Source organism: Canis lupus, chromosome 5 (assembly GCF_048164855.1).
Source record: "Canis lupus baileyi chromosome 5, mCanLup2.hap1, whole genome shotgun sequence".
Lineage (NCBI taxonomy): Eukaryota > Metazoa > Chordata > Mammalia > Carnivora > Canidae > Canis > Canis lupus.
Genome location: NC_132842.1, coordinates 25,842,678 through 25,858,902, shown reverse-complemented (window position 1 = coordinate 25,858,902; position 16,225 = coordinate 25,842,678). Strand labels below are relative to the sequence as shown.

Below are 16,225 nucleotides of genomic sequence, written 5' to 3'. Positions count from 1 at the left end.
TACCCTCCCTCTAAAACCTCAACTCAGCCCTCTGCTTTTTTGTCTTTTCCATAATCCCAGTTCCTCTTTTCCTGCAGCAGGTGAGAAATTTGTCATGGACTGTTTCAGCAAAGTTGAGCGGTTAAGAGCAGGGACTCTGCTTTCTGCTCCAGTTGGAGTCTTGGTTCTAGGGCTTAGTTGGGCAAGCCACTTAGCTTCTTTATACCTCGGTTCCTTTGTCTTTAAAAGGTGGGGGAGTGAATTACACTTTTCCCATTTGGTGATAGGGAGGAGAAAATTAGGGAAGGCATGGAGAGGGCTTTGAAACGGAGCCTGATGAGTGATAACCACATCTTCCTGCTTCCTGTTGCCAATTGCTACCAATCACAACAACCAAAATATGGGCTTTTTTAGCTTTGTTTTTTAAAAAAGATTTTATTTATTTATTCATGAGAGACAGAGAGAGGCAGAGACATAGGCAGAGGGAGAAGCAGGCTCCCTGCGGGGAGCCCGATATGGGACTCGATCCCAGGACCCTGGGATCATGACCTGAGCAGAAGGCAGACAGACAGTCAGCCACTGAACCACTCAGGTGCCCTGTTTTAGGCTTTATTTATCACTCTCTTAATCCAGTGGGGATGCACCCCACAATGGAGTTCAGAGAACTTACCAGCCCACGGTGAAGAGCCAGTGCATGCTGATTGTCAGTGGTCTGAGCAAATAACTTCTCAGCAAAGACAAAAACCACCACTTGGATAATCTGTTTCCTTCCAGAAGAATCTACTGTCTTCTTCTCTAGTTGGGGATTACCCCAACAAGTGAAATTACATAATCCTACAACTTATACTGAGCAGCACCTTTAGGGATGGGATGTGTTAGGTACCATGGAAACAGCAATGAAGACTTAGTCCTTGTATTTTTTTTTTTTTAAATCGAATTGGACAGATAGAGGAATACGCAGACTCAGGGTTGACTGTATCTTTGAGTAAATATGAGCTAGAAATGGTCCCTATGCTTACAGTATCCTTGGGCCGAATGACAGCACATAGTAGCACACAATTAAGTGTGTCGTGCAGAATATTACACTCGAGGTGTGAAGGTTTGGTGGGGGTTGCTCTGTGAAGGGAGAAATGAGTATCATTTGGAAAGGCTGATGATGACATCTTGGCATTTGATTAGGGCCTTAAAAAGATAGTAGGTTAGCAGGCATCCTCAAGGGTAGGGTTGGGAGACAGAAATGAAGAAATCATGCTCTTGACTTTATAAGTGGTATAATCCACAAGCAGCAATTTCAGCTTTCAAATTGAAAATAAATATATTGCCGAAAAAACTAGCCAATTTTCTATTGGTGTTGAAACCTCGGGCTGTACCTGGTAATTAACCAGTGTCTGGGAAAAACATGGAAAAAACCCCAATATTCTAAGTTCTGCCAAGAGAACGTGAAAATTATGGTCTAGATTATAAACCCCTTCAACACAAAGGCCATTATCGTCTAACTGCTAAGGTCATCAGTATATATGCTTTTAAATAAACCCAATGGCCCTTTTAATATCATTATGGAAATACAAGCTCGAGCACATTAAATGTATCCTATTGGGAGACTTTGCTATTCCTGTATTTTGCAAAGTAAGTTTTTAGAGGCTTTGACTTACTAAAATGTCTGCAGATAAACACCCTGTGGCTTTATTAGTTGGTAAGCTTAGTGATCTTCTAAATACTCAGATACACCTTTGATAGGGTTGCCTTCCATTCATATAAAATTTCAGATGTGTTGCACTGATTTTACATTCGCTCCCGGTGCTGTTCCTCCCCCTAACAAAAAGAACAAGTACAACCTATGGGTTTATGTGATACCATCACTGAGGCTACTTGAGATCATTTTCCAATTCTGTATTTTATAGGAAAACTAGACCCAAAGACAGGAAGTGCCTTGACCAACATCATACTGCTGGTTAGTGACTGAGCTGGCTTTAGAAGCTAGACCTTTTTTTTTTTTTTTTTTTTTTTTAGAAGCTAGACCTTTTAACTCCTTTTTGGAGTTCATCCTTTATTACCCTCATTCTGTCCACTGTCGGGGGCGTGGGTGGGGGGACTGGGTACTGGATTTGAACCAGTATTTTAGAACACCATGGATGGGAGGTCTAGGGAATTCCAAGTACATTTTGACAAACTTATTTAAAACAATGACACTGGCTAACATTTATGAAGTTCTCCTGAGTACTGCTACATGTATTAATTCGTTTGAGCCATCCCAGCAACCTTGTGATACCAGTACTGTTTTTTTCCCCCAGTTTACAGACGAGCCACTGTGGCTCAAAGACTTTACATATGGCGAGGGTATGTGTTCTGAGAGCAATTCAAACACAGGCAAGCAAAGACACCTTTGCCCTTACTTGGCATCTCCCAAATGGGATCTGGTCACTGGAGCTTTTTGTTTCTACCTCCCATCTGCCTTGTGTCACAAACAGTCTTTGCAATTTTATGTTAACTACACAGTTGGTACAGTTCAGAGGCAATCCTGCTGACGTTTCATTTGAATCCAGGATCACTGTTCCATTTCCAGAGATGCATAGAACATTCAGAACAAAGGTGCGGCTGCACCATGGCACTGATTTTGCCATCTACGGCGGCCCAGGAGGGGCAGTCCCATGGGAGGGTAGGGGAGATGACCACTGCCTATTTGAGCAAGTGATTGAAACTGCCTGGGCACTGTCAGCAGTGGCCACATATTTTTCTCTCCAGCCAGGGTGAGTCTCTTCTTTGAGACAGGACTCCCATGTGGACAGTCCATGAGCCATGGAGAGTGTGAGCTAAACATTCCCGACCTGGGTGTAAAGCCAGATGGGGACTAGACTCCAACATCATCATATAAAATAAAACCATGTCATTGAGAGAGATGGCCCTGAGTATCTCCACACTTTTCCTCTCCACAATTAATCCATGTCTCCATTTGCATTTGTAAAAAAAAAAAAAAAAAAACCCAACTCCTGACAGCACCAACAACACAACAAGAGAAATGCACAGCCTGAGCAATAAATCTCCCGAGGCATTCAGCAAGTGCCACAGGGCTCATTAATCTTGATTATTTCCCGTAATAGATAACTTCACAAATCAGCTATTATTCCTAATCACGCACATAAAGATAACGGACGGGTAATAGCTTCCTGCATGGTGAGACCAAAATAAAATTTCATTTAAAAATATATTTCTGCAAATTCCAGGGAAAAGTGTTCTCAGGCCTTCTTGAAGGAGCAGGAGGACATGAGGGAGCAACCAGCGGAAGAGAAATTGATCCACAAGGATTGGGTTTTTAAAAAGAATTAGACGTTTGATTTTCTAGGAGGTGTCGGCTGACTTGTGTGGCACTGTGCCGCCGTGAGGTGGTTTTGAGAGACTTTGGGCCATAAGAGACAACAGAACTGTACAATTCCAGTCTCTGAAAGGAACTGAACCAGAATACCCCAAGAACAAATAGAAATCACAAGAATGTCAGGGCTGTCTCGTATCTTTAAAGTCAGTCCTTGGATTTCAGAATTTTTGCTAAGTTTGGTGAAATTGTTCATCTTCGTGCAGCATGTGGGTTACCCGGGATCCCAGCTCCCAAACAGAACGAACAACAAAAAAAAGTGTTCGTAGGTGATGAGAGATGCATTTCTTACATATTTAGATAGTGTCTGGAGGATAATCTAACATCCCCTGTGAAGAAAAACACTTTAATTTTAAACCTCAAAACTCCCAGTTTTGATGCAAGAGGCGGGAACACGTATGTCATTGCACACTGGAAGGAGCGAGCCAGAGTTGCGCAGGTGAAGGAAATTAGCACCTGGCTTCCCCTCCGAAATTACACCTGTCCGAAGGCATTTGCAAGTGACGTGGGAAATGGCCTTGTTACTGCACAAGTCGCATCTGTCCATCATTTCATTATCAAATGCCAGTGCCTCCCAGCAGGGCCTGGAATGAGATGCATCCCATTTATGATTGGATCCGACTCCGTATTATCTGATCAGTAGGAGTAACTGGCCTATCGCAACAATACATACCCCCCAGAAATGGGTTCATGACGCATGCATTTTAAACCATCTGTGTCACCACACAGCACTAGCAAAAGTACGTCCCTTTACAGACCTCTTCTCTAGGCACCTAAAAACCCAAACCACGCTCGAAGCTTCTTTTTCCTTTATTATTCTTTTTTTAACCTAGAGTTAGGTGGCCTAGAGCTTCCAAAGGACGAACTGAAAGTGAACATTCCGATGGCCTTGCACTTTATTCATGTTTGTTAAATGTTAAGGTGAAACAATTTCCAGACCAGACGATGACACTTTTTTTTTTCTCCTTCCAATGACATGTTCTGAGCAATGACAGAAATACTGAATGTCCTTGAGGTACAAGGAAGTGTATTAGGCACAGGGGATAGAGAAATGCAAAACCGAATATCCTTACAAGATGAAAGGCGGACAGAGCAGAATGAAGGCGATTAAATGCTGAGGACGTTCGGTGAGGGAGAGGTGGGCATGAAAGGAAGCGTGAACGTAGCCTCGTGGCCGTGAGAAGAGACATTGGAGGCAAAGCAAGGCGAAGCCGTGGAAGAGTTTTGGACATCTCTGGAGAAGAGTGACTAATCCAGTTGGGTTGAAACGGGCAGTGAAAATGGGAACTGAGGCAGGGAGTGCAAATTTGGGCCACATTTCAGAGGACAGTATGCTGCGCTAAAGAGTTTGCACTTTTCCATGTAGACGTTGGAGGTCTTCTACTAAAGGCTTTGTGACAGGGGAGTGACAGGGTTAGGCCTATGGTTTAAAAAGATTAATTCAGTAATATGCAGAATGGATAGGAGACCAGGATGCAGAGGAGACCAAACACAGGAGCAGAGTCAGTGTGAGATACTGCTGCTCACCTAGACTCTGCAAGAGTGTGAATGAACCTGCTAAGACCTAGGCCTCAGGTGTCAGGGGGAGCCAGGCAAACTGGTGGGATTGTTGGGCATAGCAGGTACCTTTGCTGTGTAACAGATAATCCCGAACTTTGTGGCGTAAAACAGTGACCCTATCACTGTGCAATCTGTGGATCAGGAATGTGGACAGGGGTCAGAGACCATGTCCGGGGCCTCAGCCGACAAGGTTCAGATGACTGCCAGGGTCTCAGTGGGCTGAGGACTGGAATCATTGGCATCTTCTTCACTTACATGTGTGTGTCAAAGATAACCAGTGCCCACACCAGTTAAAGTGGTCGGCACAGATTTTAATCAGTAGTATAGTACTGCAGTGGGAGAGTCCAGCATGAGCTGAGCTCAACTTTGATTTGTACGGAGGTGACTGGTGTTTTAAATGGAGAATGACAGAATGGGGAGTGGGTGGTTGGGGCTCAGAGTCAGGCAAGCGAAAAATGTTGAGAAAGCTAGAAGGAGGAGGGGATTGGTCCATGTGACACCCACCTGGGTTTGTTAACTGGTGCTTAATGGAAGTTAGGCTCCTGCCCTCCACGGAGGCTAGGAGACAAAATCCATCTACAGATACTGGAACAAATGGTAAATGGTTTTGGCAGCTTTGAGTTTTTCTTAGCAGATACTTTAAGGGAGAGCTAGAGTCATCTCAGGGATGGAGCTGTTAGAAACTATGTTCCTGTTTGTGGTAAGTCTTTACAGCCAGGGTAAGGCCTAGCAGACAAAGGACTCAGAGGAGAGAATCTTTGCCCTCTGAAGTGTAGGATCGGTTCACCAAAAAGCCGGGCTCAGCTGGAGCTGGTGGCTCGTGCACATCTGTGCCTTGCCATGCTTGTTGGGCTTCTTGCAGCATGGCTCCTGGGTTTGCAGAGAGGACGCTTCTGTAGGGGGAGGGTTCCAGTGGCACCAGGCAAGAGCCGCATGGCGTTCTCTGACCTAGCCTCACGAGTCAAACAGCACCACCTCTGCAGAGATGACAGATTCAGTTTTACACTCACTTAGCTCAAGGTACCTGTAGGACTAGGGAGGTGCAAAGGGTATGGTAACCGAAAGCATTGGAGTTAGGCTCCAGTCTAGAGATAGTGCAACATGGCAAGGAGAGGGTATGTGCTAGGAGGAGGTCAAGGATAGTCAGAGCTCCTACAACCCAACCTTGAGAAGGGCAGGCTGAGGGGCCCCCTGCGGAGGGGACAGCAGACTCCAGAACACGGTCATGGAAGGTGAAGGAAGCATGAGTTTTAAAGAGGAGTGGGACCATGTGATGTTGAGAAGAGTCCCTTCAGTGGCTGGTGGAGGCAGAAGCCAGACAGCAAGAGGTTTATGGAGTAAGCAGTTAGCAAAAAAAGGAGGAGCAGTCAGGGGTCGGTTGGAGCGTTTTAACTCTGATGGAGTCAGGAGCAAAAGGCAGTTCAGAGACCTGGCAAGTTGGAGGGAAGATTTCTATATATGTGTATGATTATACGAACATAAGTAGCATTTTCCTTCCAGAGCGAATTGGAGACTACAGAGTAAATCATGTCCAATCCTGGATATTTCTCTTTTTAAGAAACTTCCCTTCCCTCTTCCCAATTAGAAATCTAAAGAATTTACGTGTTTCTTCTACCTCATAGTTAAAAAAAAAAAAGAAACGTAGGTTTCTATACAACATTCAGATGTTTTAACAGACTCACCTAGAAATCACCAGAAGATAGATTTGTAATTTGGGAACATAGGTAATGAAGTCAGAGCATTATTTATGCCGATGAGAAATTAGGAGCAATTTAAATATCCAGCAGTAAGGGAATACCTAAAAAAAAAAAAAAATATGCCATTTCCACTTAATGGAATACCTTGCAGCCACTTATAATTAGAATAATCAGGAAAAATGGCTAATATCTACTTTTTCTATTTGTCAGAACTCGACTAGGATGGACATAAGTAATCCAGTAGAATTTCACAAGCATTTCTATGATGGCTAGACTTTCCCCTCACCAATTTATAGGCGAAATGGATGTCGTTTAAATGAAAAATCGTACGTGTGTGTATACAAAAAACTTAAAAATACAGGATTGAAATATATCCGGACGCTAAAGATGGTTATCTGAGGCTGGATGTTTTCTTCTGTTGCCAAAAGCTTCCGTTATGTGGTCCTATTTTCTAAAAAGACATGGAACTGTTACATTCGCCATCGTTCCTTTATCACCCTTAGTTCACGTACAGTCATGTGTAGACTTTTAAGTATCAATTAACTGAGTTACCTTCTGAAATTCCTACCGAAAAGGACGATTTCAAGGAAAAGGTATAGAGCAGTATGCCCACAGCATGAATGTTTGATGCAACTCTTGTCCTACTAGCTTCCTGAGGTAATGGGCTCATGCTGGAGGACAGCTGGCCTCCCCCACCCCACAGACACAGGTCCCCTCAATGGTAGCAAACCACTGTGGTGTTGCTGCATTTGAGGTCACAATGTGAAATTGTGGGTCTCTCAGGAGATGTGGGTGAGGCCCCTGGGGGCCCTGCAGCAAAAGAACGGAGACTTTTGTGAGAAACATGGCCTCTTTTATAGAAGTTAATCAACCTCTTTTGGCCTGGAGAGAATACTGACCCACATGGCCAGGACCTACAAGAAAAGAGGCCATGAACACGTGAGACAGCCCCTCAGAGAAAATTAATGTGCTCTGACTTCTCTTTTAATGCCTTTCCTAGCTTTTTTTAAGTAGCTAAACTCTACTTGTGAGGAAATATTAAAATGTAGGTTCCTGCAGTCAAATGAGCATGTTCTCTGCTGATAGGAGAGCAATACAAGGAAAAGTTAAATCAAAGATGGAGGGGGGAAAAGTGGTTGGTTTTCTTTATATATATAGTAGTTTCTGAACTCATTTTGTAAAATTTAACCTGTGGAAAAATTTAACCCATAGAAAAATGGAGGAGAAAGGTAAGCATTCTCCCCAATGACTAAAAGTGACCTTCCTGTCAGAATTGTCTCGAAAACTGTCAAATAGCTCTCAGTCAAGGAAAGAATGACCAAGTGCCAGAGACTTATTGGACTCATCAGGGAGGAAGCCGGGAAGGTGGTTAACACAGATTTGCAGAGCATTTGAGTAACCGGGTATTTATGGACATTTAGAAACAGATATTAGAATAAAATTTCTTGATTGTACATAGAACTGATTGATGTCCTAGAAAGTAATAAACCACACTTTGGGGGTTCTCTTTTGAACCAGACGTGTACCCAGAAGTTCATCTGGACTATCAGATGAATTACCTATCTTGCAAAATCCGACACAGGTACATCCCAGAGAATTAAAATAATCGAAGGACAGAAGTAACGGTGCCCAATACACCACCCCCACCCATCTTAACCTGCACATTTTAGGTCATTTTTCTTACCACCACACAATGGTCAAGGCTTCTTCCTCTCTACTTTTCAAAACATCTGGAAGTTTAATACAACTTCCAGTGCCCTTCATTGGAATGGTCATGACCAAGACAGAGCCAGGCTCCTGCCAGAGGGTCTTGTGAAGACCGCTCCATCCTCTCGCTCCTTGATTTCAAGCCATGGCATCACAGACTGATAAATGCATACCTACCCGCACAGTTGCGTGAAGAGCCGTCCACACACGGGATCCAGAGAGCTTAATTTGAGCCATGTTTGAATTGAGCCATGTTTGAATTTGCAGCTTCACTTTCCTTTGCACACTTCTCAATTAAAGAGGAGATGCGCTTTCTGGCATTTTGGATGCTGCCCACTGCAGTCCCTTCCAGGGTGTGACAGGAGGCTGTGCATCGTGATTGGCATCAGTCTTAATTTCCCATTCTATTGGGGAATTAGCATGCCAATAGCTGCAGAATGATGTGGTCACTTATAATGGTCTCCTCCAGCCTTTTTTTTTTTTTTTTTTCATCTGTAGTCTGTTGATTTTCTTGACAGAAGAAGGAGTTAATGCTGCTGTCAGTCATCTTGTGGGACACTTGGCCTATTCCCTTTTCAGAGGGTGCTTATCATATGGCAACAGTTTGGTGTTTGGGGATTCGTTAATGTGCAAATTCCAACTGACTATTCCCAAGGTTGGAGTTGAGCCTTAAAAGTCCTGACAGGCAACATTGTTTTCACCGCAGGGTATCTCTGCCCTCACAAAGGGTACTGTGAAATTCAAACTAGGATCAGTTTTAATTTATTTTGGTATTTAAAGAAAATCTGCACCATATAAACTAGGAATGGAGCCGAAGAAGAGTATGAGAGATGCCATAAAATGGGGCTTCCCGGTGAAATTGTTCTGATGGGCCCAACAAACTTGATGCTCATAATAATCTGCACACATAGAACAATTTGAGCAATTTTGAATTCACCAAGGAACAACTTCTTTTTTACTTCTGTTTATCCAGCCCCCCCCCCTTTTTTTTCCAGCTCAATCAGCCAATGAGTTTCATGAACTCAACCCAAGTTGTCAGTGCAATCCCAGCCTACCACTGCTTTCTTGATCTCTGTTTTACAGCTAGAACTCCAGAATGGCTAATTAATAAGGTCAGCTTGTGATAGAATTATGATAGCTTCAGACTGTACCTCTACCACACAGACTAAATGAACTATTCTGAGGTTGAGCCGGTATTTTCCATCATTGTCATGGGCAATTAGTAGCCACTTACAATTGGTTACAGTTCATTTCTGCTAATGGTATTGGGATGAGATCCTATCGACCACATGACAGCCCACATGAGTTCTCAGAGACCAGACGTCCAAATGGTAGGTTGGAAGCCATTCCATTTTTCACGCCAGTTTGGAAAACTACTTTTGGTGGATTCCAGAGCTTTATTTGTACTCATGTTTATGAAAACGTGTCTCTATGGCAAATTAACTTGCTGGAGACCGAGTTGCCTGAATGAATTGAACTGCGGGGCATTAACTTTACACTAAGTACATAACAGTGACAGGGACAGCGTGCTATCTTAGAAATCTCAGAATCTGTGTCATTTTCCTAAAATACCATCATTTAGAAGAGTAGCTTTGGAAAGAAAAGTGTGTCTGAAGGAAGCAGTAGTGATTACAGAGATCCTAGTTACTAGGCTCTGCATTGTCCATTTATGGGCAAAGCGCTGCATTGGTTTTTTTTTTTTTTTGAAATCACCTTGTCCGCCTCTTCCTCATTCTTATTATAATGAACTTGGGAATGTTTAGTAGATCAGGTGACTTGAAATGGTTGAATGTTTTCCAACCTTCTAATACTGAAGTGGCCTACAATAAAGCTTCCATAGCAACCAGCCTTTTCCTGAAAACATTTTCTCTGGAAGGGGGGAAAAAAAAGCAAATGGAAGCAAGAGCGATGCCTCCATGTTAAATACATTTGCTGATTTATTTTTGAAGATAAAAAAAAAAAGAGAGTGTTTACAAGAGCTGTGGGAAAGGCCTGCCTGCTATGTGTCCCTGCCAGAGTGTCTGTCATTTGGTTTCTGAATCTCCACAAGAATACGTCCCTGGCGATAAACCTTAAGCATCTCACAAACATGTGCAGGAAACTCCTAGAGTGGGGGACGTGGGCGAGAATTCTAGTGCAAACCCTTGAAGGATGCACTGCACTTGTTTTAATTGAATATCATTTTGTCCATTAATTAATGTGTCCCTTCTAATTCCCCAGAATGGCAAATAATGATGTGTGAAAACAGTATAATTACATTTTGATATTTTTGGTAGAGTAATAACTGGATTCGATTTGCTTTTGATCTCGGAAGTTATTTATGATTCTTATCAATCATCCATCCTTTTTAGCTGTATCTATGTTCATTTGTGTGTGTGTGCGCGGATATTTTTAATTACGCACCGCCGTCAGCAGAGGCCCTGACACATTGGCCTGTGATACTTTGTGCAGGGGATTTACAAAATGGAGTTTCTTCCTCTGCTTGTGAGCAAAATATTTTGAGATTCCCCACTGTGGAAGAGGCATGCGCATGCACACAGGTAAACTCACACACGCCCAAGTATGCGCCAGAATTTGTGATTTAATTAAAAGGAGAATCCTTGCCTTTTTTTTTTCTTTTTTTTAGCAGCAAACTGGTTGTCTGCTGCCTAATTCCAGAATATGTCACTTGGACTGAAATGTCGAGTGCCGTCTGTGATTGCATGTTGCTCCTGCTTCATCTCTCCAGGGTTGGCTTATTTTCTCCATTCACTTGTGATGGTTTACCTGTAGCCAGGATGCAGCCGAGGGACAAGGGACGTTTTAATCCGTGACCCGCAGAGGGCCGGGACAGCTCCCATTTACCAGAGGCATGTAAATCTCAGGGTCCTCTGCTCACATTTTAACTGTGACAAGGAGTTGTCACTTGGAAACGGCCTCTCAGCTTGGGAAAAGGCCCTATTGCCTTTCAACTTGAAAAAGGCGGTGGTGGAATTTTTGTTTGGAGACCAGAAAAAAATAAAAAAAAGAGTGACAGAGGCAGACATGCGATACTCTCCCCAGTAGGAGAAGCCAGGCTCCAGCATTCATCATGATGACAGGAGACATTGAGATGAAATTCTTACAAAATATAAGACCAGCACTTAGGACAAAAGGGATGAAACCGTTTGTGAGACTCTTTTGTGAAAGAGGATCCATTTCTTTTTAGCTGATTTTTACAGTAAAACTATTGAGAGAAAGAGGGGAGAGAGAGAGAGAGAGAGAGAGAGAGAGAGAGAGAAAGAGCCAGAGCCCCTGGTCTTGACAATTTAACATTTTGCCTTATTTATTCTATATTGTCACGCAATATGCTTGGGCATCTGTGTCACATTCTTAGGTATTAATAACCCCTTTTATCTCCTCCTGCCTTTGTGCTGACATCAGATCTGATTTTGCAAAGACAAGTAAGTAGCCTCACGTTGACCTGCATTTATTCCAAAGGCATTATGCGCCCCGGTGCGGAGAGGATGCATTTACCTCTCGCTCCAAACAGCCAAGATTTAAATAATGCATTTCAGCAAGGTAATCTATTAGAACAGCTCTCTCGAGAAGTGTTATGAATGGATTCTGCATTTAAAAATCTCCATTTTGTTCCTCCCTCCTACTAATTACTTCTTTCTTTGTCTTACCTCTCATTTGCATTTACTTAATCGTAAGAGAGGGAGTCTAGTTGGTGGTTTTCGCCTTTACAAATCCTTACACTGAGTAGCGGTAAGTGTAATGTTGACTTAAGCTCATTTCCGTTGCAGGGAAACTGCATTGCCAAAGAAAAGATGCTTGCTAATCGCTACATCTAATTACAAAGAAGAGTAAATCACTAAAAACAAATTAAGTATCTTAAATAAAATGGAATATGAAAGCAGTTAACAATCAAAGAGGGAGAAGGCGGCTGTCTCTCCAGTCTGTTTCCTGCACTAATTGAAGGCAGCCCAGGTTTGGAGAGCTGGCCAGAGTGGGGGGCTTGGCAAGGCTTTTCTCCACTGAACCCCTTTTCAGAGAATTCAACCAAAATGATATAAAAGAAAAAAAAAATCAGGGCACCTGGGCAACTCAGTAGGTTAAACATCTGACTCTTGATCTTGGCTCAGGTCGTGGTCTCAGGGTCATGATCCAGGCTCTGTGTGTAGCACTCAGAGTGGAGTCTGCTTGAGATTCTCTCCCTGTGCCCTTTGCCCTGCTGGTCCTCCTCATGCTCTCGCTCTCTCTCAAAATAAATCTGAAAAAAATCTTAGGTCCCAGGATTCTAAGTATCTTTTGTAAAAGAGGAAACCACAGGTAACTTTTCCGCTTGGGCCCTGTGGACGCACTTCTCAGCTCGGGATGATGGAGGTGACTTTCAAATCACAGCAGCCCTGATTTAAATAAACTGGAAACTAATGAGAATTTTATACTTGACCTTAATCTGAAGAGGTCTGAAATAAGCTTATTACTAACCAAATCCTTCTCCTTCTTGCATTTCTTTAGTACTAGTTCCTTATGCTTTCAAACGCATGCCAATCTGCTAGATGTTAAAGCCAACAAGGAAATGAAGTTTTTAATCACTGGTTCAAAAAATGTGGTCTGAGGACTACTATTGTTCCTCACAAAATTCTCCTGACCGTGTTTTATCTTGACGATTTCCATATTTTTGTATCTTCGTGCCATTTAGTGATTTTATAACATTTCCCATTAGTATCCCAACAAAAGTTGGGCTGACCTTCCCATTCTTTTTTTTTTTTTTCTTTTTTTTTGCGGTCTGCGGGTATTATAATAAAAATCACGAGAGCAAAGATAGAATTATTTCATTGAACTGTTAATACAAGAAACTTACCTTTAAAAATGCTTATAGCTCTTCCCTTTGGCTATGTATCCATAAAGTCATTCCATTTGCTTTTCAAAGCCCTTTGCCTACTCTTGATCTATGTGAAGAAAGATCAGAAAGGTTTTAAAGTCAATTTATGAATAGGGGAGTGTAGGGTAAGAGAGATGGCTGGGAGATGGAAATCTGGCCTGGGAAGATTAAAATACCCAATAAAATGATCTGCTTGGTTCTATTCTTTAACCGAAAAACACTTGCCTCCCAATATAATAGGCTTCCACTCTACCCTAAACTCTAGGACCAGGGGATTTGAAGGAGTCCAGCATTCAGGAGATCGGTCGCAAGCCACCTTTACTATATGCTTTAGATCTTCTGCCTTGGTTCTAGAATCTGAATCTTTATATCGTTTCCTTGTGACCAACGCCTGCACGTACCATGACCTGTTCTTCCATTCCTGTTTTTAGGATCCTGCTGGGACCTGAGTTTCTCTGGGGTTTTCTATTTCTAATTCTATGCTAACCTGCTAGGAACATCCCCAACCGCTGGGTCTCTCTCATCAACTGATAAACTCTGCCATTACAGTCCCCTGTAATGTAATCAAGGCCTTCCTGGATTGGTCCTAGGTCGGTATCGTCTCCAAGTGCTGGCCTTCTGGAATATGACCCATCTTGCCCCCAACCACATGAAATTCTAACATGATAAGTCATGTAAGGCTGGGTGTTGCACTTCTGTGATTGTGCTTCAGGTGTTAAAATCTGACAGGCAGTGACCACTCATCAGAGGTGATGAGGCCTCACCAGTAAATGACATGTTGTTCCCTGACACTAACCAGAAAAGCAGATTCAGGATGATTATTCAAAGAAAGCCAGACAGTGAGTAAAGATTTAAAGATTGAGAGTTTTGTTTTTTTGAATAGTGAACTGGTTTTTGTTGGTGGTGGTGGTGGTGGTTTTTATGCACCCAGACATGTTGTATTGAATGGACCAGGCAGGACTGGGATAAAGATACTGGTCAATAGAATGCTCTTTGCTGTGGACAGAGACAGGCCCTCAGGAGCCATTTCTTCTTCTTTCTATAAGTGAAGGGTCAGGATCCAGTGTGCCTTTAGATCTGGTTCAGCCCAGAGCAGTAGACTCAGGTGTACAAGCCTTAGCAGGTGGAGAGAGGTGCTTGCTTCTCCCTTTTGCTCTGCACATTCACCCCCCAGGGCAGCAGAACCTGGATGTCAGCTCAGCCCGTGGTGTGCTGGAGAGAGATGAAGATGCTAGCTTCAAAAAAGGAGGACTTAGTGGGAAGGGGAGGGGGAAAAAAAGTAAGCAAATGTGGGAAAAGAGATGGTAGCCTGTGAAATCGTAGACTGTCCCCGGAGAGAGGAAGCAGTTATCATGGGCTCGCTCTCATTTTTTAAAACTCTAAGACAGGGAACCTGTGATATGTACAGATATGTGTAATGAGTGTATTATTTTTCTCTGCAACAATAATTAAGACCCCACTCAGTAGTGTCTCCGATCTTCCTATCTGTGGACGGCCTCTCCCAGTCCTTCTTCAGTGTGACTAGCTGCGGGGCTGACCACAGTGGGGAAGCTGCTTGGACCAACCCTGGACTCTGCCTGCAGGGGTAACACCCCCCGGGCAGCCGGCCAGGGCTGAGAGTGGACAGGCGCCCATGCACGCTCCAGGCCTTCCCCAAGCTGGGAAGCAATGTAAGAAAATATGTAAAACCGTGTTTGACTTAAAATGCAGATAACAGACAGAAATACAAATAAGGTTGTACTGCCCAAAGCACAGGGAGACCTTCAGGTAGAGATTTGGCCAGAGAATTAGGACTGTCCTCCTGGGGCAACCCGACAGCTCTTTCCCACCAGCCAGCCCATCTTTCAGGACCGGCGGAGTATGTGAGTCCGTCGGAAGGAACTATTTGAAAATCCAGGGGATATGTGACGTGTGACTTTATGAGGAAATGAATGTACTCTCAGAATACCTCACCTTTTTAATAGTAGTGCGTAGCATGGGCTGTTCTGCTCTTCAGTAAAAATGATTAATAGCCCCCATCCATCACATTGTACAGTATGGTACATCTGAGTAGCAGAGAGCCTATAAAATAAACTTGGCAATAAGTCACAAAAACATTCGTATTTTTTTAATAACATTTTTGAAGGAGAAAAATCTGTTTTTCAATAAATTCTGGCATGGCTTCCTTCCAGATTTTATTTCTCATTTAAAATTATCTTGGGGTCGATTTTTTTTTTTTCCTCTTCATTGGCGTTTTACTAGGTTTCTGCCTAAGACAAACACATTTCAGAGCCGGATTAAAAAGAAGACTAGCGCCTGCACATGGAGTTCTAGGTCTTTCTTCTATTTCTGCTTTTGGTTGAGTAGTGATGGCATTAACACCAATGTAATCCGTTAAATTTGACCAAAGTTTTATGGTCACTGTGACTCATGATCACGTAAAATTATTTCTCAGCTCAACACATTCCTATGTTATTACCCCCATATATTTGGCTTTTCTTCATGGAATATCTTATTTCTGTTCACTGCTGTGTAAATTACCATCTTTCTTATAAAGTGGGAGGTTGCTACCATTTTAAATGATAGAATTCTGATTTCAGTATGTATTGCATAACCATCCCTGATGATCAGAAACGCAATTTATACTTATCATGAGTAATCACTCAGGGCCAACAGGGTGGTGCTGGGGATTATTAGCCGAGGATGCCATTAACTGTCAAAATGCTTCTCTCTCCTTTTCCAGTCCTAGAAAGTGAACATATTCTTTACAAGTGACACGGGGCCTTCTTTGTGCAGGGCCTTCTAAACATTCCTAATAAATATAGGTGGATTGTATTCTCTAGGAAATGGAAAAGGAACCCTTGGAAGTTCATGAAATTCATTCTTGCACCTGAAAGAAAAAATGACACCCCATCTTCTGTTCTTCACCTCCCCCAACCACCAGCTGAACATTATTACATCTAAGTCCATGAATATAATAATGTACATGTTCCTGTCCAGAAAGAGGATTCATAGCATTTTTTGTATTATGAGACATTTTCAAAGCAGAGAAGTGGCTAGCATTCAGGTATGTTCAAACTCAGTGAA

At 42.8% G+C, this 16,225-nt stretch overlaps 1 protein-coding gene and 1 long non-coding RNA gene across 20 annotated transcripts in view; one reads left to right on the top strand and one right to left on the bottom strand.

Moving 5' to 3' along the window:
• LOC140633390 (uncharacterized) overlaps positions 1-13,507 on the bottom strand; it is a 28,505-nt gene extending 14,998 nt beyond the window's left edge. For 3 of the 6 annotated variants that reach the window (XR_012030994.1, XR_012030998.1, XR_012030999.1), the window contains exons 1-3: positions 13,385-13,507; positions 13,139-13,226; positions 6,589-6,704 (exon numbers count right to left, since the gene is read on the bottom strand). This is a non-coding gene — a long non-coding RNA (uncharacterized lncRNA). Of the gene's footprint in view, positions 1-521; positions 1,792-1,963; positions 3,931-4,180; positions 5,884-6,588; positions 6,705-13,138; positions 13,227-13,384 lie in introns of those variants that run through there. The other 3 variants (XR_012030996.1, XR_012030995.1, XR_012030997.1) reach the window with 3 other exon arrangements.
• CELF2 (CUGBP Elav-like family member 2) overlaps positions 1-16,225 on the top strand; it is an 815,242-nt gene that overhangs the window by 571,779 nt on the left and 227,238 nt on the right. Inside the window, exon 1 of one of the 14 annotated variants that reach the window (XM_072825856.1) lies at positions 7,396-7,542. The exons of 12 other annotated variants lie outside the window; for them this stretch is intronic. In XM_072825856.1, the coding sequence (XP_072681957.1) occupies positions 7,535-7,542 (8 nt within the window). In that variant the 5' untranslated portion in view covers positions 7,396-7,534. Of the gene's footprint in view, positions 1-7,395; positions 7,543-16,225 lie in introns of those variants that run through there. One more of the 14 variants, XM_072825860.1, reaches the window with a different exon arrangement.